Source organism: Sipha flava, unplaced genomic scaffold (assembly GCF_003268045.1).
Source record: "Sipha flava isolate LNK unplaced genomic scaffold, YSA_version1 44_pilon_pilon, whole genome shotgun sequence".
In the NCBI taxonomy this organism is placed as follows: Eukaryota; Metazoa; Arthropoda; class Insecta; order Hemiptera; family Aphididae; genus Sipha; species Sipha flava.
Genome location: NW_020273203.1, coordinates 1348340 through 1375050, shown reverse-complemented (window position 1 = coordinate 1375050; position 26711 = coordinate 1348340). Strand labels below are relative to the sequence as shown.

The 26711-nt window shown below is 30.0% G+C and overlaps 1 protein-coding gene across 3 annotated transcripts; it reads left to right on the top strand.

The window, feature by feature from the left end:
* Positions 1–26087, top strand: LOC112689517 (fatty acid synthase-like). Of its 3 annotated transcripts, none has more exons than XM_025563270.1 (32): positions 1–581; positions 16078–16290; positions 16367–16519; positions 16623–16997; positions 17062–17300; positions 17363–17593; positions 17651–17842; positions 17904–18026; positions 18094–18324; positions 18392–18581; positions 18656–18885; positions 19036–19173; positions 19246–19418; positions 19485–19629; positions 19736–19849; positions 19921–20029; positions 20185–20436; positions 20529–20705; positions 20789–20943; positions 21067–21240; positions 21303–21608; positions 21679–22133; positions 22195–22318; positions 22381–22557; positions 22628–22807; positions 22881–23660; positions 23924–24169; positions 24248–24715; positions 24778–24996; positions 25066–25320; positions 25403–25639; positions 25783–26087. In XM_025563270.1, exons 2-32 carry the CDS (start codon positions 16092–16094, stop codon positions 25897–25899), a joined length of 7164 nt encoding a protein of 2387 aa, XP_025419055.1. In that variant the 5' UTR covers positions 1–581; positions 16078–16091; the 3' UTR covers positions 25900–26087. The 3 variants fall into 3 exon arrangements, with proteins under 3 accessions (XP_025419055.1, XP_025419056.1, XP_025419054.1); XM_025563271.1 differs by lacking the exon at positions 1–581 and adding an exon at positions 6083–6243; XM_025563269.1 differs by lacking the exon at positions 1–581 and adding an exon at positions 12637–13122.
* Positions 26088–26711: the final 624 nt, after the last annotated feature.

Here is a 26711-nt window from a genome sequence, read left to right as displayed (position 1 = left end):
TAAAATCGCGATATTTCTATCTCTCTCGTTCTCTGTGTGTACGTGCAGTGTTTTCGCATTAATATTAGAATTGAAGGGGAACGCACGTCATAGGTATAAACCAAACACGTGCCGGGGTATTTTTATTATTGTTGCGTCGCGCGCATAAGATAGAGGATTTCGCGAAGGGAACGGTAGCGTGTAAGCAGAAGAAGAAAGAAGAAAAAAACCTACTGAAATCCACCTCCGATATCGTCCCGTCCGCAACGCCCAATCCACTCACGCGTCTCTGGATGCGTACACACTATTTGAACAATAGCATGCGCTGAACGTTCATTCAGTTTCATACTTCGCACGACGGTACGCAGACGTGTCTCCCGCACACGGTCTCCACCACTACCACCACCACCGACGACAACGACCGTCTGAACGAATTAAAATCGTATTTTGAAAACAGTTTTTTTTTTTTCTCTCTACCGCGATAGTGCGTATTTTACAAAATAGCTCGTGCGCGCAGAAACGAATCACAAACTCGCTTGCCACACCGGCAATCGAACGCAACGGACTCAGCTGCGAGTGCGAAGCGCATAGATAGTTAACACGTGAGTTCATAAGATATTATACTATGATTTAGTACAACGTAATAGATATTCGAAGACGTCTTTAGATATTGTTACTATTGTTATTACTAGTAATCAATTATTATTACTCGACAATTTATTTATTCTCCCATATGTGCGAACACATCGCGGTGGGCTGCAACCTCCGTTAATCCCAAATATTAATGCCCATCGTCTCGGCGGTCTTCGACGACGCCGTGTGAATACGTAATTCGATGGTTTTCACGCGGGTTCGGTGCGTGCACGTTGCGCGGTTTACGCGTTACCCGCCTGGTTGCCGGTGTCGCGGTAGGGCGGGTCGCGGGTCCTGTGCGTCGGTATGATGTCAACGAGAGTCGCGTTGTTATCAAACCTTATTATTTACAAAACGAAAATGTATTGCAAAGAACTTGTGATTCCGCTATTCCCGACATCGAATACAATCTGTTTTTCGGCAGCTGCTACATACGACTCTTCCTTCGCACGCCATTGTGTACCGAAACGCAATATCGTTAAGTAAACCTTACGGTTACGAAACCGTTCACGTGTAAAACATACCGTGTGGATATAATGATTAACAATTATTGCTGTGATTATTCTCTTATCTCTCTTTGGCTTTTCATGCGCGTGTTCGTTTTTCTAACCTCCATGTTTCATCACGTATAATCTATCACCGCGATATCACACGACGGTATCACCTTCGTGCCGGTCGGCGGGCCGCGCAAATTTTAATTCGAATACGACCACTGATGTATAAAACAACTAGATAGCTGACTTCCTACTCAACATTACGGGAGGACATGAATCATGGCCGCCATATGCAGAGCTGGCAATGTTTACAAATTTTGTAATGATAACTTACATTGATAATGTGAATACGTAATATTAAAATAAATAACAATATCATATACCTGTGTATGTAATATACATGATTGATATCCCAGTGAGAAACATTTTATGTGTGACACTGGGACTAAATGATGTAAATAATGGTGAATTATATTGTATGAATAATGAAGTTTAACAAACATTTTTTATTTTATTTAATATACTTGAAATTAGTTATTAGAAATGTAAGAAAAGTAGCAAATAGTGAATATTTAAAAACAAATGTCAAATACTAAGTTTTTATTTAGTACAATAAAAATGATATCGTTAAAACATACATACAATATACATATATAGTATTTGTATTATTAAACTTAACAAAAAAATGTTTTATAATAAATGGATATTTATTGGACTTATATAACCAGCATTATGTTTTAGGACCGTTAGGTATCAATGTTGGATAAACATTTAAAATTCACAAAATCACATATTATGTGAACTGGAAATGTCGATTTCACAATTTCATGATTACAAGTAAAGACTAAATTTGAAATAAATTTGCATATGAAATTTTGAATTATTTGTAGTTTTTAAGAATTATGATTTATAATATAAATATTTTCTGTGATAAGGTTAGGTTAATAATATAAACATTCTCAGCTTCGTATATGGCGACTTTACTATAATAATAATATCGAGTCGGCTATTTAGTTGTTTTATATGTCTGTGGATTAACATTAATGTCGTGTGAAGCGTAATACGCGTAATCGTACTTCTATCTGAGCTCTCGAGAAAGTCGAAAACGTCGATCTCAGCTTCGTTTTAAGCGCTCGGAGCTTCTTTGTATTTTTATTTAATTCTTATTGGAGACTTATAAGACATAGCTTCTCGTTCTTCTTATCTCTCTGGTAGTTTCGCTAATTTTCTTTTTAAATTGAAATTACGTATTACATATTATTTATCGTACCTGTTATATCATTTTTTTCCTGAAATTACATACCATCATAATTCTTAAACACGAAACGTATATTATATTATATAGGTATTTAATATTGATATTAAGATGCTTTAAACAGCTATACTATCTATGTGTACGTTCAATTTAAGTGATTAAAATTTAGCATATGCACTCGTACATGTGTGTCATCGTAGGTTTTCAATAGTTGATAAATAGTTGGCCCAATGAATTGTAATATTGTATTTGTACACAAACAACAGTCGTGGAAATTAACTATATGTATATCGAACGATCAGCATATTATCATGTAAGCAGCAGCTATTATTCAATTAATAACATAAGTAGATAACAAATTTGTAAAACACGTCTTCTGTTCGATTATTAGTAGTTATTGTCATTTACAGTGGCGATGAAATGCGGGTTTTATTGAAGCAGCTGCTTCATAACTAAACTGGGATGGATAGGTAATGTTGTTTGACTGAATAATGTAATATATAATTGACATGTTTGATGTAAAATATTATTTTGTTTGGACCCGTTAATTTTAATATTTATGGGTTAAATTATTTAGGATGGGTTTTCGATACACATAATTGCTTCATTTTCCAATGAAGCAATAACTGCAATAAACTCATTGAGCAATAGTTTTTCGTCTGAACTACAATTATCACATTAATACGACGATTTTTATTGATATTTGTCCACTAAATTTCCATCTTAGTTAAAATATATTATTATTATTATTATTATTAATTTATTTTTGGTTACTTTTAGTTTAATAATTATTTGCTTTTTAAATACCTTATACTTATAAGTAATCCAACATTCATACCATTCTCGTATTTCGTGCCTTTGTTTTGCGAATCTAAATAAAATGAGGTGACACTGTGTGTATTTAAGCGTTAAGTAATTAATATAACTTGCCAGCAAACATAAATTGTAAATATTGAAAAACAATTCCATTCAATTTAATAGATCATTGTAAAGAATGTTTCTTAAAAAAATTAAGGACTCAAATAAAATTCCTCATTATTGATTTTTATAATTATTTATTGGCAATTGTCATTAAATGAGTGATTTTGTAGTGTGAGCGGTCTGTATTAACCTTTAGCAGTAGGTATTATAAATTGGACTGACACTGAAGTGATAATAAAGTGATTTCGATACTATTTCCTTACATCCTTTATGAAAGGTAGGTGATTACGATAGTAATTTGGTTAAGTTTATTTACTATAACCATTTGAATATCACTATATTTAAATCAGGTTTTCATTTTGAAGATCATATGTTCATTGAATCATGATAGACCTTGTAAAAAATTTATTCAAATCAAATTGTAGGACGAAAAGAAAAACTGGTTCCTTTACACTCGAATCATTATTAGATTTGTCATTGGACCTTTGTTGATTCTTATTAAGTTTAATATTATTGAATTTATGAATCGTATGTTTACATTTGTGTTTCTTTGTATATTACAAACCATAATAATTATTGTTAGATATAATTTAGATAATAATTAACTTGTAAAAATAAATATGTTATGAGGCCAACTAGTATTATTATATTATTTGTATAAAAACGTATTTTCTTTCCTATACTAGTACAATTATTAATCGTGTGTATATTTTAAAATCGCGTGACTATTTTGTTTCCCATCAAAAAGTTTAAACTGTATTTAATTGAAAATCAGTAACATAAATCTCAAATTTGCCCACGATCAGAAATGGTAAATTGATAAAATCAGTAATTCATAGGATATTCGTAGTATCATCAATTTTTAAATAGTTGATTATTTTTTAAATTTTTCAGTAGGTATTGTTTTGGACTACTTAATACAATAATATTCCGGACTTGACAGTCCTTGAATATTTCCTACCTGACCTGTATAATAAAACATGTCTTATAAATTATAATTATGATCAATTGAATCGGTGTATGTTTTTGCACGTAAAATTTGTTTACGTAATGTTTACATATTTTCTTTGTTTCATTTTTTCATGATATATTGAAGAATAAATAAAAAAATTTTAAAAGGTGAAAAACAATTATGTTGGTGAGTTGATTCCTGAGACGTAATTTATGTATATGTTGATTCCCGGGTTAATTTGGGGGCGTATCAATTAATTGATTCCCGGGTTCATTTAAAGCAGGTATGGATTGATTTCCAAATATGAATAATTTCGGCCTTTTAGCGTTACCTAGGAGATACCATGAGGAGGTTGACCAAAACACAAGGAGTTTCCCAAACTATTTTTATTTTTATTTTTTAAGCGTTTTCATATTTTGAATCATGGTAATATGATAATTAATATAACATAATTAATTAAAATATGACTAATTGTCAAAATTTTCAAAAATATTTTTCACGGCCTTCCTCTTTAAACAATTACTCAGGGTTGCCACCTAATAATACTTTTCTCAATTTTGTCATTGTTATGATTGATATTGTTTTTTGCAATTTTATTACTAAAATTGAGTTTTAAATAACACTTACTAAAATCTTACTGAAATCCAACGTTGGATATATTTCGATAGCATTTTATGAAAACAATACTGATATGCATCTATCAGTATTAATGGTTTATACTTTTCGCTTGTTATAAACTCCATATTTATTCAGAAATTGACTGCAAACGACGACACTACTAACTTATGTTGAACTTAACAGCTGCAGTGGTACTGGAGAACGCGTATACAATTATAGTATGTTCGACTACAACAACTAATGTCTAAAATAAATTGACATAAACTTATAAAGAATAAAATTCAATAAAATACCTGTTTTTTCGTTAATGAACAACAAAATAATAATTACGTGAATCTATTTGTACACAGCTACGGAATTAATTCGCCGGTATCAGTGCAAGTAAAAAAGTACCTACACGGGAATCAACTTATATGCAACCATAAAAAGAAAAAAACTTTTCGAATTTAAAACCTGTTGGATTTAATTATTTCGTTCGAATATTATATGCAAGGTTATTATTTAACTAACATTGCCATCCGTACAGGGCAAATAATTTTGTTGATATCTGTGACTATTTTTTTGTTTTGGTTTTCTCGACCTAAAATGGTAAACATTATGTCTGTGATATTGAAGGTGGTAGTATGACTGCATTAGACATGCGGTTATAGTTTCATTGATTTTTTTTTTCATTCAAATATATAAGAAAAACCTCCTTTATTCGGACAACGTGTAGCATTGATTTCTCTATATTAATATTGTTTAGACTTGATTTTATATACAACGATTAATAAGGGTAGATTAATAAGGGCAAAGCAACTGAAAGACCATAACAGTATAATATAGTACGCGGGTATATTATTACACTTTATTAATATTTGGACAAACGGCTTCTCCTTGTACCATCATTATCGAGTGTACAATATTTTAACATTGATTTGCCCTTGGTATGGTATTAAGTTTGTGTTAAAACAGTATTTTTCTGTTGTACGTATATAATATTATTATATATTTTATTATTACTGTGCTCTTTTTTTTATCTCGTTGACCTGACCGTTACCTCCGCCGTTTCCTAAAAACGTATTAAGACCTACGTGCAGGTAAAGTGTGCGCACATATTATTTTACATTTACGTGCATAACTTACGAGTTTTTGTAATGGTCTCCTTCTCCACGAAGTTGAGCACAATATAATTGGCCTTTTCTTCCTTTGGTCGTGCACCCGACCGCTGATAACGATTGTCGATATCGAAATTAAAAACACGCATTAACGCCGTTCGTCTGTGCACACCACTCCGTCAGTGCCAGCCCAGTTTGTGTCAATCTTTCGCATTTTGGCGTAATTGGATTACTATACTTGCATTATAAATAAATATTTCATCGTTTCATTAATTCCTACTGATATTTTAACAAGTAAGTTGCACTCCATTTTTTATATCTCGCTTAATATTGTACAAAGTTTGTTAAAATATTATATTATTTTATATTAGAAACTTTAAATTCAAATTTTCAAAATCAAATAGATTTTTTTCGTCGGGCTTATTGTTATTATTATATTTTCTTACTCTCACTCGTGCTGGTCTTATAATAAGTATAGAACGTTTATTGTTTGAAATTTTATTATGATAGTTTGCTTTATATTCATGATTTTAATAAAAAAAACATTGGTTCAATTATTTTAACTATACTTAATTTGTCATTATATTATATATATAAAGTGAGGATTCCTAGTTCTATGATACTATGCTTTAATTATTTTAATTTTTTTTTTTTTTAAATCATTTTAATACTTACAAATACTGACCAAATTTCTACTTTGTTTGATTAACAAATTGCAATTGTTGTGTTCAAAATATTTATAAAAAAGTATCTATATAATTTAATTCATTTTATTTTAACTGTTATTATTGATTTAAAAATTGAAAAACTATGGTAGTTTCTATTTTACAAAAGATAGTTTAAAGTATAAAAGTACAATTAATGATAGTTATCAGTTATTTTTTGGTGAGGTTTGATATAAAAATACAGTATTTCAAACTAATTTTATATAGGTACTAAATTTTAAAATCGTTAAATTCTATCATTTTCATTGACGTGGTTTAATGCATAAGTATACATAAATAATATAAATCATAAAATGTATAATATTCATGTGTACACTAGTCATTGATATTGTTTATTAAATTTATATTTTATCCTAAACACATGGCATAGGTATTCTGTATTTTAAATGTCAAATATCTACTTGTATGTTAAAAATTATCGACAATGTAAATCATCGATAACCACATATATATATTTCAAAGTTCAAATCATGGACTTCAATTTACAGGACTAGGTATTAAACAGTTATCAATGGAACTTAAGTGTAGCTCTAGAGCGGTGATTTTAGCGTACTCTATTTCTCATCTTCAAATACGGTGTATATACATTGTAGTTGTCAAAATAATATCATTATTGAAGTAGATAAAAGAGGGAGTGTTTACATTACCAATAACCTTAATTTAGAGAGGGAGACCAAGAGATCTGTATCCCCTCCTCTTACACCAAATATTTTATAATTTTTCTAAGTCAATTTGTCAATTATTTGAAAATAGTTATTCTTCAGGTGCCTATCCGATTTCGAATGTTGGCGACCATTCCAGCTATTTTCTCTCTGTCGGTAGTGATGCGAAACAACTCTGATGAACTCTTTCCTTACCATTCCTTTAGATTATGAAGCCATGATTTTCTTCATCTGCCAGAGCCTCTTTTTCCATATATTTTCCCTTGCAAAATGGCTTGAAATATTGTATACCTACTTTCATTCCTCATTATGTGACCTAAATACTGGAGCTTTCTTATCTTTATGGTGTTTACTAGCTATAGCGGAAATAGTTAGCTATTCTAAAATGGAAAAAATAAGAACACCCGTAATTTTTTAAATATCTGAACATTTAGCTTATCTACTGATAAATCTACTAATATAAAAAAATAAAATTAATTAAACTAAATTAAATAAGTATGTTTGATCTGTTAAAATTATCAGATTACTTGTAGATAGTATATAAATTAAAATTATATATTATTATATTAATTATTATCTACTAGTGATTTGAAACATTGTTTCTGTGTTATTTAATTAAACCGTATTTAATGTAAAGTTTGTCTGTTTATACCTACTATCTGTTTAAAACCTTAAGATAACAATCATTCTAAAAGTGACCTGAATTAATTCTGAAAATATTTATTGAATAATAATTACTCATGGATTACAAATTTGATTTTTCATTAAACTATTATAATGCTTATGTGTATAATAATAATATTTTCTTTCATATAAAACCAGTCAAAATTATTTTACATTTGGAAGTATGTTATTATGTTTATATAATTTTGAAATCGATTAATATTTTTTTGGAACATAAACATTCAATTATTTATATACTTATTTGAAGTTAAATCATTCAATAAATTTATTTTTAAAGCTTTTAAAATGTATATGTCAAATCATGTTATTTTAAATATGTAGATGTGTTTTTGTCTAGTGATGATGTCAATCTATATATATGTATATACAATAATTTTATATTCTTTCGGAAAAGTTGGTTAGTTCGTTATATCGTGTATAATTTCATTATAATTTTTTATTACATATATTCCAGTTACATTATACAGTATGTTAATGATATACTTAATAACAATGGATCAAATTACCTATCATTTATAATAATTAATTAGAGTCAATTGTTATTTGATGGGCCAGCGTTGGAATGATCAAAAAGTAGTACAATTCTATTAGTGGACAGCTATATTATAAACAGTATACCTATGTAAATGTATTTACAAGGATATTAACTATAAATTATTTACACTTTTACATTTGCTTTAATGGGATTAATAATACGATCCATACTAAATTATTGTTTCAGTTAGTACCAGTGATGGGAATTATTCGACCATTCGAATATCAGTATTCGATGCTACAATACAATACGTAACGAAAATTATTCGTTTAAGTTTTCGCGCAACACAAAACATTTAATAATAATAGGTATTGTAGCATCGAATACTGATATTCGAATATACATTACATCTCTAGTTAGTACTACATTTTTTATTTCATTTATCTTTATATGCAAATCATTAACGTACTTTACATTATTATATTCTAGAAACTTAATTTTATTGTAAAAAAAGTTGAAAAAAATATACGCTGTATTCTAGGAATATTTAATACATTAAATTGGCAGAAATAATGTTCACACTGCTAAGCATTCCTCCTATTGATCTATAGTAAAGAAGTGTATGAGTCATTGCTTCGTTGGTTTCCTTTTGTACAACTAATTAATTTTCCAGGATAATACTTACAGTTTTTCATATAAATTCTTATAAGTAGACTAGTGTACATTATTCCAAGATACTTTAAATAATCTACATCAATAGTGTTAGATACTATATTATTCAATATAAATCTATTTAAAATTTAAAATATTAAATAAGTACTTTTTTGACATTAACACGTTAAACTATTAATACTCAATAGATGATGTCAACCCAATGTTTTTATTTATTTGTTGTATAATTTAATTATTAGGCTAATAAATACAATACAAACAAAATATAATGGATCAATTCGTGGTCAAATTATGTAAAACTCGAATACATTTATTTATGAAATATTCTATATATTAAATCCATTGTCCAAAAAGTTACAATAATACAAAGGCAATGGATGGCGAATATTTTATATTGTAAAATTGTATTGTCCATGTAAGTTTATCGAACCTAAATTAATACAATACTTTGCATACAATTATGCCTTATTTTATTTTCCTTTATATTTAACCCATGATAAGAATTTTTACGTTTGTAAAATGATTAGTACGAAGTGTATTAATATTTAGAAAATAATTTTTTTTTTTAACACAAATTATATATCAATATTATTTTATATATTATTAAAAAATATGATACCTGTTAATTCATTATGAAATAATTTAATTATACTTATTTAAATATAATTGAAGGACAAACTTTTTTTAGAATGATTGCACCACTAATTTGAGGAAATCGATTTTCGTTTTTATGCATAAATCATAATAAATTATAAAGTAACAGTTAAATATTTTCATAGTTTTATATTTTTTTCTTTTTTGCTTGTTGGTGTAGGTTTAGTTATTTAGTTCGCGAAATTAATGTTATATCATTCGATAAATTTAAACATGTTTGAACCCATTTATGTTTCCTTTTTTATTTTGTGTTTATATTCTAGTAAAATTAAGCAAAACAAAATAAGCCAATATGATAAAAATGTATTTGATAAATTATTTAAAACTATTAAATTACATAAACATCTACTTTTTCATTTTAAAATATAATATATCTAAGCATGATATACGAGTATAATTCCAAATTTTTGAGAGAGGGCTTCATTTTAAACGACCCTAAAAAAATATATCAACATTAGTCTTACCTACATATTAGGATCCTCAAAAACGTAAAAACCAGAAGGTAGGCTGACAGTCTCACTGACCATCCGACCATCGGCAGCTTTTTTAAAATTAAACGGAATTAATATTGTCCATCATACCCGAGAGATTTTACCCATGGGTAAACCCACGATTACTCTCTCGCCACCTGAAGAAATACCTATCGGTGGCCAAGTGTGTATTTGAGAGGGGAGCGAAGGGGGTATTTGCCCTCCCCATGGCTCGTATTTTTTTTTATACATAATACATTGATTTATTTAAAAAATGTAATATATAAATAATTAAAAATATAAATTACTAGTCTATCATTATATGTTATCATTATAACAGGAACATGAGCTGTAGGTAATAAACTGTAAATTATTTTTAAGTTTGTATTGAAGAAAAATTAGTTTCACCCTCTCCACCTCCATGGCCACAACTCAAATACGCCCTTGTCGGTGGCGAGTATATTTCTGATTTTCAGAGAAAACAAAGGCCATGATTTCTCTGTATTAAACCTTGGGTAAGGTCTTTTATATTTACATTTTTCATTATATTTTTGATAAAAAAAAAAAAAAACTAATTAATTTACAAATATTTATCGCTATTTAATGTGTTATAATTATAATAAACATTATTGCTCATAATTTTAGTTTAATCAATTTCTGTTTTATAATGTCCTCACATATACGGCATCAGTAATTTGTTTACTAATATCACAACTTAATTGATATTATTTTGAAATATTGGCATTTAGAATAGAATATACAAATTTTATTGTTAATACGAACTAAGTAAATTGTATTTTAAATTGTTATTTATATTTTCTCAAATCTATTTTATTTTCTTAAACTTGAACTATATATATACATGAATCATCTAGAAAATATTTTTTCATAGATATAATAAATTTCTATAGCGAATTGACAATTTAATTGTTTTTATTGATTTATTTTCAAGAAGTACTTCAAATGTAATAATTATATTTATTTCGATTACGATAAAGCAGTATTTTAAGTAATATTTAAATTTTTCATTATTGTACATTTACAAAAAAATATAATAGTTATATTTTAGGAAAATTGTTTTCCTTCTGATAAATGGTTTATTTTATAATATTCAATAAATACTATTTATAATTTTTTACAATTTACACAGTAAACTGTAATTGGCATAAGTATGCAATTTTTGTATTGAATACAAACTGTTGTCTACGTAGGGAATTTAAAATGCACTTAATTTAAAAGTTATTATACTAGTATAATTGTTTATCAGCTTCCAGTGTGATGTTTACTGTAAGAAGTGTTGAGATTTTATTTCTTGTCGGTAACTAAAGTTAAGATATTTATAAATTATAGCGTATAATATAATAAAATTACATTTTATACTACTGAACATTGAATAATTCATTATTTTATCTTATTTTTAAATATGCTAATAAATTATTAGTAATTACGTGTAATTTTAAATGATAAGCATATTTTTAAGACCTTATAATTACAGTTCATTTGTAATTTCAACTAATACATTCCGTTAAAACATTGAACGATTTTAAAAATAAAAGTAAAATTAATTTCAAAGTAATTTTAAAAATGAAAGCATTTATACAATGATTTGTTTTTCTCTACGAGAATAATGAAACTACGGACGCGTAGGATGGGTAATTTGCAGAGTTGCAATAAGTAACGACGTAGATATGTGATCTGAAAACAAGACCACCCAACCCTTAACCTTGGGTTACGATCAACGAAAGACCCAGTCCATAGAAAATTCTCGAATTCCTACACGTGGTCCTGCGTTTAAACTCCAGTAACACGCGGCTAAGGAAGGAAGGTGGTGGCGAGAGAAACGAAAATATCCCATTAACCTATCGTAACAATATTGTTATATTTTAATATACAACATTATTATACCCAACTGCCTTGAACTTCTCAGTTTCTTCTTCCGAACCGGATAATCGGTAAGAGGGAGTAAAAGTAAGAAACGAGTTTGACAGTGAACGACCAATAGGGGAGGGAAAATAAAAAAAAAAAAAACAGTAGTTATGTCGAAATTCTGATGACCCAGTGCGCTGTGCGTAAACCGGTGCGTAAATATGACTGTTGCGCTCGCCGCCGGCAGATCTCGCTACGTTATTGACCTTGTGATGCGTTGGCGGCGGCGCGCGGTACCGGCAGCGCTTGTTGCGGCGGCCGAGGATACCAAAAACCCGACAGCATGCCTGCGCCTGCCAGTGGTCTATGTCTGTGTGCGTGCGGGCGCGTGTTTCTGTGTTTATGAGTGTCTGTGTGCCAACGATCCCACGACCAATCAGATCGCCTGTTCCGGTATCACGCCACCGAGTATCCTCAGGCCACGCCACTTCCTCCCTTGCACCGCTCTGCCGCCGTCCGGCAGAAACGGTTTTTTTTCTCTTTCTATTCACGTTCTACGCCGATTCCCGACAGATATCATTTCGTTCGTTTGGCGACCCGTGGATGATTCACTGCGCAGCAAACATCGCAAGACATTTTCCTGTGCCCTGACCAACCGACTCCAGTCTTGTTCAACCGTGTTGTGTTGCAAATTTTCTACTCTACGTTTTTATATTTTAATCAATAATATCGCATAATATTGTCGTCGTCGTGTAACCAAATCGGCGTTTGACGCTTTTGACGCGGCGAAAATTTATACACGTGGACAGAGTTACGATTAAAACACACGTTCTTCGGTCGGTTAAAAGTCGCATAAGTGTTTGTAGAGAAGAAAATAGTACCTGGCAATCCGTTCAAAACTCATCCGTCGTGCTAACACTAACGAGTGACACTACTAACGAATATCTACAGCAGTAACGGCATGGGTAAGAATATTAATAATAATCAAACGAATACTTGAGATTAGGCACGCTTCAACTTCTCGGTTCTTCTCCTCATCATCCACCTTATTTGATAACAGCGTTCCCCTTATCATTTTTCGAGCTGCAGATAACGCGATGTATATTAATTAAATCAATTTAATAGTTCAGTTCTACTCCGTAGACAATTGAACGGCGCACGAACATCATAAATCTATCTTCCGTTATAGCATGATCATTTTTTAATCAGTAATTGCTTGAGTGCTATGCACTATTTATGTAGGTATTTACTGTTTTGAGAAAAATTCTCGTTTTCACGAACATTGTAGTTTTTAAATATTTGTATAAATTTGTTTACCTTCCGGTTTCCAAATTGAGTACAGATTTTCTTAGCTCGATTTTGTGATAGGGTGGTGTGGATGATGAAATTTATATGTACCTAATCAATTGATGATACTTCGGCTGCGTTCAAAAACTGAGTAACGACAATATTAAAATCATTAATATCATACAACATTTAATTCGATGTTGTACATTTTTGTTTGTTTCATACCCTTTAGACATTTTCAGTGAGGTAAACATTTTTTCTTGTAAATACTCTAGATTGGAGTATGATATTTTTAATGTGCGACTTTCATGCAAATCAATTGTGTTACGTAACTTAATTTGCGAATTTAATCTATTCCAATACAATTGTTCAATCGTATACGAAACAGTTTACACTACAAAGATTGTCTTGGTGTCTCGGCAGTGCAATTTGAAAGAGGGGGGGAAATGCGTTCTTCATCAAATAGCACTGTGAATTTTTGTTAGACGACGCACAAATACATTATTTTCCTTATAATTCCGCGTTGTAATTGTATAATAGTTATTCCAACTAAGCGATAATAGTACGTACATCTTATTAATTGCATGTCACGGAATTAATCGCTAACAGTTTTTATTATAATCATTAATTGTCCCCCCCCCCTCCATTCGAGATGACGACGAGTACATTGTTTCTGCATTGTTTCCTGACGACTTAAGTCTATCGTTGTCGTCTCTTGGAATTTAGATTATTATATCCGTCCAACTGGTGAGACTATAGATTTATATCTAGATTACTATATATTTTACCGTTCATGGTTTCAATGGTCACAAACCGTCCGACGTTGCACATTGCTACTGGCACACGTGACTTAACAACTATTTTTCTCATAGGTTTCAACGAGACGTTTCATATCGTCTTACAACGCGAGTGACACATCAAAACGAAAATTGAAATTTGGATGGATTAAACATGATTTAAATTTAAATATCGTACAACTAATGTTTAATACGATTTCTAAAATCTTTTTGCTGAAGTTAGGATGACTACAGTTTTTGTTTTTCTCGTTACAAAATGCATAAATTGATGTATAAAACTATGAATGTCACATGAAATTATTTATCTTCTATGTTACTAACACTCGTTTGAAAAGGTCTTAATATATTGTATTTCGAACAACACAATTAACTTATAAATCGTTTTTATCGAGTTGATTTGTGTGTGCGTGTTGCATATGTATTGTGTACGCGTGTGTTAATTGTAAACATTTCAAACATGTGGCGTGATTAATTTTGGTTAGTATCTTATTAATTTTTAATGTTTTTCTAGTATTCTATTGTTACAACCATAGTTACGCTGATAGATTTGACAATTTTTATTTAATTGCATTTCCGCAATTACAACTTGCCCATATTACTTATTTATATTTTACTTCATCTCATGGTCGTCAATATTTAAAATTCTTGACTAATAAATCTCGAAAAATCTGTTTTTTTAACATTGAAACTTTTTCATGGTTTTATTAAATTATTTATATCTGGTAATAACCTGATCTAGAATTCTAGTTTGACCTTAGTAGTAATGAAGAAAAACTAGTTTTTTGAAGTATGTTATCCGTATTATTGTACAATTATTGTATGTACCAATCATTACCATTGAAATGCAATATAATGTTTCTAAAAACACACTTTTTTCAGAGATTTTTTAGAGTATTGAATTTAAAATTTAAATATATGTTTGTGTTATAATTTGTGTGTAATATAGCTATATAACTATGTGAAACAATTAATTACTTACATAATATTATAATATGTAATTTTTTGGTTTCTGGTGTTAGAAGGTTTTTCTCGTTTTTTTTTTTTTTTTTGGGGGGGGGGGAATGGAACTTAATATTTTATATTTTAAAACAATTCAAAATTCACCACATGGTTTATTTATAAGAGTGAAGTTTAACATATAATTTAAAAAAAGCTAATATTTAAATAAAATGTATGTTAATGTAAATATATTGAATATGAATTAATAGGTATTAAATTATTACTAATTATTATATGGTGAATATTAATTCTGTTCTACTTAAACTGTTGTTTGTAAACAATAATTAAACATACTATTTTTTATTATGGTTTACTAATTTATGATTATAAATACAAAATAATGCAGTATTGCACTAAGTAATTGTACATCAGATACTACATACTATGTAGTCATATGTATAATTATCATTTATCTATTATTCATATTTTTATTTTCAATACAATTTGACTATTATATTTATTATACAGTTATTAACCATCTCAATGTAATCCAAATTAAAATACATTATCAGTTAGGTATCAAACATTATACTAAGAAGGCAACATATGTCATTAGGTGTGTATTTGACAAAATCAGCATGAATTTAATTTAGTATTGAAGTATTATTATTCATTATAAATTTATAAATATTTGTAATCAATGGTTATACATAACATCTAATGGATATTATTTTCTAAGGTTATTTATAATTTTTTATAATCATCATTGTTTATAATTATTACTATTAATTATTATAATATAATAATATTATTATTATATATTATTTTTAAATTAATTAATTTTTTAATAAATAAAAAGTTAAGTTATTAAAAATATTTTTTTTTTTTATATTACAGTAGCTGAAGGCACAATGCCAGCAAGGTTCCCACAGACTAATCAAGCCACTACCAATGGGGCTGTAAATGGTAACTCTTATTCTGGAAATGATGAAATTGTTATCAGTGGTATTTCTGGACGTTTTCCGGAATCTAATTCAATTGCTGAATTTAGAGAAAATCTTTTCGCCGGTATAGACTTGGTCAATGATGATGAACGACGTTGGCCAGCTGGTAAAAAAATTTAATTATTTAATTTAATATGAAAACATTTTTGTCAATAAGATTTTTTCATTATGAATTTATTCAGGTCTTTATGGCCTTCCATCAAGAACTGGAAAACTTAAAGGATTGGAATATTTTGATGCCAATTTCTTTGGAGTTCACGCTAAACAGGCAGAAGTTATGGACCCACAATTGAGATTACTTTTAGAATCTACTTATGAATGTATTGTAGATGCTGGTTAGTTTTAATATTTACATATTTTTATTTAACTCGAGTGTAGTTCTTCATACATTTTTACATAATACAAATTAGGTAATTGTAATAAAAATAATTTCAATAGGAGTGAACCCAGATGATGTCCGTGGAAAAAAAATTGGAGTGTACATTGGTGCATCTAACAGTGAGACTGATGATTATATAACTAGACAGGCAGATCGTATTAATGGTTATGGACTGACGGGTTGTTGCCGAGCTATGTTTGCCAACAGGATTTCATACACTTTTGATTTTAATGGCCCTAGTTTTGCCATAGACACAGCCTGTTCCAGTAGTTTGGTTGCATTGTCACAAGCTGTGCATGCTATTGAAAGTGGACAGTGTGATGCAGCTATTGTTGGAGGCTCTAATTTGTTGCTAAAACCTACCACTTCATTACAATTTCACAGATTGAGCATGTTATCACCACAAGGAGTGTGCAAAGCATTTGATGTGACAGGTAAATCTTTTGATATTGATAGTTTTAATCATTTTTAATTTTAATTGGGAAATTTTAACTGTAGGTAATGGGTATGTAAGAAGTGAAGCTGTGGTAACTGTTTTCTTGCAAAAGGCTAGTGTTGCAAAACGTAATTATGCCACAATTAAAGGAGCGCTTATCAACACTGATGGATTTAAAGACCAAGGAATTACCTTCCCAAGTGGAAAAATGCAAAATAAACTTATCCAAGAAGTATATGCGAAGTGTGGTGTCCATCCATCTGAAGTATCTTATGTAGAAGCTCACGGAACTGGAACTAAGGTAAGATTAGTATTCAACAACAGTTAATATTTAATTGTCAATAAGTCATTTTTGTATATTAGGTTGGTGATCCACAAGAAGTTAACTCAATTGCTGAATTTTTCACTAAAGACCGTACCTCACCTTTATTAATTGGTTCTGTTAAATCAAACATGGGTCATTCTGAACCTGCTTCTGGTCTGTGCTCATTAGCTAAGATTGTCATTGCTCTGGAATCGGGAAAAATTCCTGCAAATCTTCATTTCGCCAACCCTAACCCTGACATTCCTGCATTATTAGATGGCAGATTACAAGTAATTCATGATATAACTTTTTATTAAAGTTACATCTAATGAGATTTAAACTTATAGGTTGTAAATAAAAACTGGGACTTCAGTGGCAGTTATGTTGCTCTTAACTCTTTTGGTTTCGGTGGTGCTAATGCTCATGTATTATTGAAGTCCAACCCTAAATCCAAAACTACTCCAATACTGAATAATATACCACGTTTAATTGCTGTATCTGGAAGAAAAAATGAATCCGTTGACAATATGTTGAAAAATGTATGTTCCTTAAATAAGTATAAGTAGAGTATTGCAATTATTTATTTTTTCCTTTTATTAGGTCTCTGAAACACCAAATGATGATGAGTTAATTGGATTATTACATGACATTCATACAAACAACATTAATGGACATGCTTATAGAGGATATTCAGTTCTCGGAAAATCTATTACTGAAGTGTCTGTAAGTAAACTTCATATTAATATTAAATTATTCGAATTTCTTAAATCATTCAATTATTGGTTTGTAGGAAGTAAAAATAGATAAAAGACCAGTGTGGTTTATTTTTTCTGGTATGGGAAGTCAATGGGCTGGTATGATTGATGGACTTCTTCAATTGGAACCATTTGCTCGTGCCATTAACAAAGCTGCAGCTGTACTCCAAGTCGAAGGCTTAGATTTATTGAGCATTCTCAATTCAAAAGATGAATCAACATTTGATAATGTTCTTAACTCTTTTGTTTCAATAACATCCATGCAGGTTATTATTCAAATGCAAAAATATAAAAATATAAAATATATTTAACTAACTATTCTTAAATAATTAGGTGGCATTAGTTGATTTATTAAAATCAATTGGAATTGAACCAGATGGTGTTATTGGACACTCGGTCGGTGAACTTGGTTGTGCATATGCTGATGGTACATTTAATGCTGACCAAGCAATTTTAGCTGCATTTTGGAGAGGCCGTAGTATTTTAGAATCTAAATTACCACAAGGGTCAATGGCTGCTGTTGGTAAGTTATATTTCTGTCAAACTGCACATAGTTTTTTTTATTACATAAATACTAAAAGTGTTTTAAAATTAAAGGATTATCTTGGGAAGAAACTAAAAAGAGATTGCCTTCTGACTTGATTGCTGCTTGTCATAATAGTGTAGATAGCGTAACAGTATCTGGTCCTCCTGCGAGCCTCTCTGCCTTTGTTAAGACTTTACAAGCTGAAGGAATTTTTGCAAAAGAAGTTAAAAGTTCTGGATATGCTTTCCATTCAAAATATATCGCTGATGCTGCACCTAAACTGCGTAACAGTTTGGAAAGAGTAAGTTTCTTATATTGTTATAAAATTTCATTGTCATATATATATATATATATATATATTCCTCCATTATATTAAAAAAAAAAAAAACATGAATTCAAACAAATATATAATTACCCATTAATCATTATTATTTATTTTACTTATTAATAGATTTTACCAAATCCGAAACCACGTACTTCTCGTTGGATCAGTTCTTCCATCCCTGAAGAATCGTGGAACACACCTATTGCTCAATTGAGTTCAGTTGCTTATCATGTGAACAATTTATTAGCTCCAGTATTGTTCCATGTAAGATAATAAATAATAATTGTGCTAATTTTATTCATGAAAATTTTTCTGAATTTTAATATTTGTGTTTAGGAAGCTCTTGCTCATGTACCAAAAAATGCTATAGTTATAGAAATTGCACCGCATGCATTACTTCAAGCTATTTTAAAGAGAGCACTAGGACCAGAGTGCTCTTGCATTGGTCTTACTAAGCGTTCAACTAACTCTGAAGGAAACATTTCTGTATTATTATCTGCCATTGGAAAGTGAGATAATTTTATACATTTTTCTTATAGAAGTAAATTATTAATTTTTTATATTGATAACCATAGATTGTACAATGCTGGACTTCAACCAAAAATTAAAAACTTATACCCAGCTGTCTCATATCCTGTAGCTCGTGGAACACCTATGATTCAATCAATGATTGAATGGGACCATTCCGTTGAATGGCTTGTTTCAGACTTTACTCTAAAGGTGAATTTCGTATACACATTTGTTGATAAATGATAATTTGATTCGTTTTAGATATTGAACAATAGAATTCTTTAAAAATAAATTGTATGTAATTGATAAATTATAGGAAGCTGGATCCGGTGAATCTGTCATCAAAATTGATCTAAGTAATGAAGATGATCAATACTTGTCTGGACATACAATCGATGGCAGAGTTTTATTCCCTGCTACTGGATACTTGGTTAGATTAAATCTTCTTAAAATGATTGTATTTATTTCAAACTATTTAAAAACATATTATTACATTTATAGACTTTAGTTTGGCAGACTTTTGCCAAACTTCAAGATAAGAACATTGAAGACTTCCCAGTTGTTATTGAAAATGTTCAATTTTTGCGAGCAACCATCATGCCTAAAGATGGTAATTATTGATTTTTAAAATATGTACTTGTAAATTTATAAAATATGAATTTAAATGGAATAAATGATATCAAAAATAATCTCATTTTATTTTAAAACCAAATTGATAAATAATTTTTTAACTAATTAATGATTTTAATTTGTTTTTAAATGTAGGAAATGTAAACTTCCTCATCAACATTTTTGAAGGAACTGGCAATTTTGAGATTTGTGAAGGAGGCTCAGTTGCAGTTACTGGTAAAATTTATGTCCCTGATGACATTGACACCGAACAATTAGAATTACCTGAACCTTATGTTGATGAAAACTCATTACCACTAAAATCTGGAGATATATATAAAGATTTGGGACTCAGAGGATATGATTATAAAGGAGTGTTCCGTGGAGTAAAAGAAGCTGATAATCGGGGTGAAATATGTTTAGATTTAATAATATATTGATTACTTAATTTCAATACTTCATTGATTACAATAAACTAACAATGATTAACTTTTAAACAGGCACTAAAGGACAGTTAGAATGGATTGGAAACTGGATTAGTTTTATTGACACAATGCTCCAATTTTCTATTTTGGGTTTGAAAGTGAAAGAATTATATCTGCCTACAAGAATGCAAAGAGTTATTATTGATCCAGTTAAACATTTAGAATATATTGAAGCATTAGGTGAAAATAGTAGTAAGTATAATTTAACCTAATATATGTTAATAATATTTTTATGTTTATAATTGTTATTTATATTGTTATTATTTATTTCACAGCTGTTCCTGTTTATATGTACAGAGATATTGATGTTATCAAATCTGGTGGTATTGAATTACGTGGTATGAAAGCAAGTTTAGCACCAAGAAGACAACAATCACAAGCTGCTCCTAAATTGGAAAAATATTCATTTGTACCGTATGCTACTGATAAGGTAATTTTCACTTTCATGGGTACTAAATGTTTTTTTTTTCCAAACAGAAAATTATATTAATAATTAATTAATAATTAAAAAATAAAAATAAGTTCTGAAATTATGTATTTCTTATTTCTATAGGTTTCATCAGTAACAGATGTAACCAATGTTTTTGCTGCTTATCTACAAGTGGCTTTGGAAAATAGTGCGGGTGCAATGAAAGTGAAAGTAGTTGAGTTTGGAGGTGACAAACCATTTGAAGGAATATATATGCCTACTGTGGTTAACATATTGGAATCTGAACCTTTAATATCTGTATGTATATAAGTAAAAAATATTAGATAAACACTCAGTATATAATGCATGTATGATTTTAGTTGGACGCAATGTTGGCTACAACTCAAATACAAGCTTTGGCTCCATTTTTGGGACCAATGGAAATAAAAATGGTTAATAAATCATTAGAAAATGGTCCAATTGAATCCAACGCACATGTTGCAATAGCTTTTGATATTTTAAAATCAGAAAATCTACTGAATAATTTGGCAGAAACCGTGAAAGATGGTGGTTTTATACTGACATCTGAATCCATTAATGTGCCTGAAAGCGCTATTGAGAAAAATAATCTTGTTTTAATTAGCAAATCATCAGCTGATGATAGAATATTCTACTTACTAAGAAAGGTATGGAGATATTTTCCTGCTAAACTATATTGTTTAATATATTTTATTTAAATATGTATTTGTTACTTAGCTAAGTGAAAAATTACCCGTTTCTGAAGTAATTCAAGTATCAGAAAAATCATATGAATGGGTTGAGACATTAAAATCAGCTCTTAAGACTGTTGAAACTGATCCAAGCAAGAACATAGTCCTATACGCTCAAGGAGAAAGTACTAACGGAATAATTGGATTAGTTAACTGTGTCAAACAAGAACCCGGTGGTAACAATGTCAGATCAGTGTTCATTCAAGACCCCACAGCACCAAAGTTCTCATTAACCGCTCCACTTTACGCAAATCAATTGAAAAAGGATTTACTAAGCAACATATTGAAGCCTAATGGAGTGTGGGGTTCAATGAGGCATTTGAAATTAGAAAACCAACAGGATAAACCAACATTACAAGTGGAGCATGCATATATCAATGCTCTGATTCGTGGAGATTTGAGTAGTTTGAAATGGATTGAAGGTCCATTGACATATTTCAAGTGAGAATATTTTATTTAATTATAATAAATTACATTAACTTATACAGTTGTTAAATTTTAGACCGGAATACAATCCAAATACAGAATTGTGCACTGTTTATTATGCACCACTCAACTTCCGTGACATAATGTTGGCTTCAGGAAAACTTCCTCCCGATGCTTTGCCTGGTGATTTGGCTGGACAAGTATGTTTATTTGATAAACATTGTATTAGTAATAAATGATTAATTTTTGGTATTTGTTTAAGGACTGTATTCTTGGATTAGAGTTCTCTGGTCGTAACTCTCAGGGTAAAAGAGTCATGGGTATGCTTGCTGCAAGAGGTTTAGCAACTACTGTTCTCGCTGATCCTGGTTTCTTATGGGAAGTGCCCAGCAAATGGACATTAGAACAAGCTTCAACCATTCCTGTTGTATACGGAACTGTAAGATATTGCATTATTTGTTACTCTGATGGAAATTGTATTAACACATTTTGATTATTTACTCTTTTAGGCTTACTATGCTCTTTGTGTAAGAGGACGAATGCGTCCAGGTGATTCGTTGTTAGTTCACGCAGGTACTGGAGGTGTTGGTCAAGCAGCTATCTCTATTGCTCTTCATATGGGAGTTACTGTGTATACAACTGTTGGCACAAAAGATAAGAGGGCATTCTTAAAAAAGACTTTCCCTCAGGTACTTCTACTTACTTATTCTTGTATAATTTTGTGTTCAATTTGTAATTTCTAATTAATTTTTTTATTCTCAGTTAACTGACAAAAATATATCCAACTCTCGTGACACCAGTTTTGAACAACATGTACTAAGAGAAACCAAAGGACGAGGTGTAGATCTTGTTTTGAACTCATTGGCTGAAGATAAACTTCAAGCTTCTGTTCGTTGTTTGGCTAAGGATGGTCGTTTCCTTGAAATTGGAAAACTAGATTTGTCAAACAATTCTCCATTGGGAATGTCCGTTTTCTTGAAAAACACTACATTCCATGGAATTCTTTTGGATTCATTGTTTGATGCAAAGTCCGAAAATGATGACAAGAAAGAAGTTGTAAGATTGCTTAATGAAGGAATAAAGAATGGTGCTGTTAATCCTCTTCCAGCTACAATATTTTCTGAATCTCAAGTTGAACAAGCCTTTAGGTATATGGGATCCGGTAAACATATCGGAAAAGTAGTTTTGAAAATTAGAGACGAAGAATCAACAGAAGTGACTAAGCCTACCACAAAATTATTCACTTCCATCCCACGATCATACATGAACCCAGACAAGACTTATGTCCTTGTTGGTGGTCTCGGAGGATTTGGATTAGAATTGGCCAATTGGTTGGTTGTCAGAGGTGCCAAGAACCTTGTTTTGACTGCTCGAAGTGGAATTACAACAGGTTATCAAGCTTCTTGTGTTAGTATGTGGAAAGATAAAGGAGTTAATGTACTGATCTCTAAAGCTGACTGTTCAACCTTAAATGGAGCACAACAATTAATTGATGAAAGTAATAAATTAGGACCAGTTGGAGGAATCTTCAACTTGGCTGCTGTAAGTAATCTAAATAATTGTATTAGCTATATTGATATTTTATATTTTAGTTAGCTTGATAGTTTATTTTTTATTAAATACATCATATTGAATATAACAATTTTAAATAGAAATATCTTTATACTTACCTTTTGTGTAGTCCTTAACAAATGTATTCATCAATTATTTACAATAAAATATATTTTTAAGGAAGCTACTTAATTATAATTTATTTTAGTGTATTCATTTTAATAATATTAATTGTTCATTAATAATTTTATTAGGTGTTGAGAGATGCATTCTTGGAAAATCAAACTCCACAAGATTTTGAAATTGTAAGCAAACCTAAAGTGATTGGAACTAAAAATTTGGATGTTGTTACCAGGAAATCTTGCCCTGAACTAGACCACTTTGTTGTATTTTCATCTGTATCATGTGGACGTGGTAATGCTGGACAAACCAATTATGGTTTTGCCAATTCCGTTATGGAAAGGATTTGTGAAGCTAGACAAGATGCTGGACTGCCAGGAGTAAGCCATTTTTAAATAGATAACATATCTTATAATGCAATTTTAATCTGAAACTAATGATTTTCTAATTGTTGTTAGTTGGCTATACAATGGGGAGCAATTGGAGATGTTGGTCTTATTATGGAAACAATGGGTGGAAATGACACAGTTGTTGGTGGTACATTACCTCAGCGTATGGCATCATGTTTGAGTTCATTTGATATATTTTTGCAACACCCACAACCTGTTTTGGCTTCAATGGTATTAGCTGAGAAGAGGAAGGGCGGTTCAGGTGGTGCTAATCAAGTGAGCCTTATTGAGGCTGTTGCCAATATCCTTGGTATCAAGGATACCAAGAACATTAACGCATCAGCCACATTGGCCGATTTGGGTATGGACTCTTTGATGGGAGCTGAAATCAAACAAACACTAGAAAGAAACTATGATTTGGTGTTGAGTGTTGGAGAAATTAGAACTTTGACAGTTAAAAAGTTGCAAGAATTTCAAAATGATGGTAGTGAAGAAGTAATTGAAGTTGCTAATGGTGTAACTGCTGGAAACAATCAGGTTTGTAAATGGGTTTTTTTATGTTTATTTTATTATTTACCTTATTTTGTATTGTTTTTTAGGTTGAATTCAATAAAAATTTAGTTCCTCTAGAAACTGTTGTTAACATGAAAAAGGGTGAAAGCAATAAACCTAATGTGTTTATGTTCAGCGCTATTGAAGGTTTTGTGTCTGCATTAGAAGAAGTAGCATCTAAATTACCTTATAACATTTATGGACTTCAATGTACTGAAGATGCTCCTATCGATTCTATGGCATCTATGGCCAAATTCTTTATTGCTGTGAGTTGTAATAATTTTACTTAATAGTGATGTTATAGCATCTAATACTGTATTTGCTGAATGTTGTAGAAAATTAAAGAAATCCAAACATCTGGACCATACAACCTTGTTGGGTACTCTTTTGGGGCATCTGTTGCTTTTGAAACTGGTGTTGCATTAGAAGCTGCTGGTGAAAAAGTTAGCCTAGTTTTGTTAGATGGTTCTCCATCTTATGTTTTGACTCATGAAAATGCAATGAAGAACCGTCATTCTGACAACAAAGTTGATCATAGAGATGCCTTTACTTATTTCGTATTGCTCTTCAAGGAAATGGACTACCAAGTGGTAAGATTAAATTAATTTATTTTGCAATATTTGACATATTTCTATGTAGTACATGTTATATCAAATGGTTACATTTATTTAGGTGTTTGAACAAATCTCTACCAAAAAGACAAAAGAAGAACAATTAGAAGAAGTTGTTAATATTTTGTCTGATTTACCTTTAAACAAAGATGAACTTAAAACTGCTGCAAAACTATTCTACGGCAAACTGTTTGTTTCATTCTACTATAAACCCGTACAGAAGTTTAATGGAAACGTCACATTAATTACAGCCAAAGACAACTTTGTATCTCTTGGGCCCGACTATGGATTAAAACCAGTAAATATTAGATTCTTATAGTATTACTCTATGTGTAAATAGTTATCATTTTGTTGATTTTTTTTTTTTTTTTTATCATTTATTGGTTAATGTTGAATATTGCTGTTTTGAATTTTAAATAATATTTTTTTTTTGTTCCACAGCTATGCAAGGGTTCTCTAAATATTCATTCTGTGTCTGGTGACCACAGGCAAATTGTAAAAGGTGAATCTGCCAACTCCATTGCACAGATTATTTCCTCGTCCCTTGTATCAAAGTAACACTGATGATATCTGACTAAAGCATTTAAGAAAAACGTTTAGGCTAATCATTTCATAGGTTTGGATAATATAATTATTTTTTATACATACATTTAACAAAATTACATTTTTAAAACCACACAAACATTTTTGTTACGGTCATAAACAAATTTGTGTTGAGTTTATTATATTGTTGTAAATTTTTAAAATATTGTTGTTTTTTTTCGACTTTTGTTAGTGCTTGTATCAAAATTGAAAGTCGTTTACTTTTCAGAATTAAGTTAAGGTTAATAGTATGTCTATGTCAATGACACTATATACATATATACACATATATATATATATATATATTGTCGTTTTGTTCCAACACATTCCAATAGTGTGTTTATTAGTTAGGAAAAACCATTTTGTCATAATATAAGTAATATAATTATTTTGAAATAGTTGTACTGTTTGATTTGATTTTACTTTACCTTGTGTAGATGGATTAACATTTTTATTAAAAATATAATATTAAAAATGATATTTGTGGATTTTTATTGGTCTATGTGTTTTAAATTTATAATTATTTAACATGCAACGACCAATATTTTTTTTTATTTATTAATTGTTTTGTTTAAACATTTATTTATTATATATTTTTTATTTATTATATAAGATTATAACATACACAAAGTGAAATATTTTATTTGCTTGATATTTTTACGCTTTGAATAATCTAAAGGTTTTTTATCATAATTTGTCATCATTCTATTACATACTGAATATGTAACGAAGATGCATTTCATCATTCAATAGGCACGCGGCTAAAATATCGTCATGCGCGAGAACAA

Excerpts from the sequence above, each read along its gene's own strand:
- LOC112689517 (XM_025563269.1), top strand. Across the intron at positions 18,325-18,391 it reads TTTCAATAACATCCATGCAG|GTGGCATTAGTTGATTTATT; the intron begins GTTATTATTCAA and ends TTAAATAATTAG. Across the intron at positions 19,174-19,245 it reads TAGCTCCAGTATTGTTCCAT|GAAGCTCTTGCTCATGTACC; the intron begins GTAAGATAATAA and ends ATTTGTGTTTAG.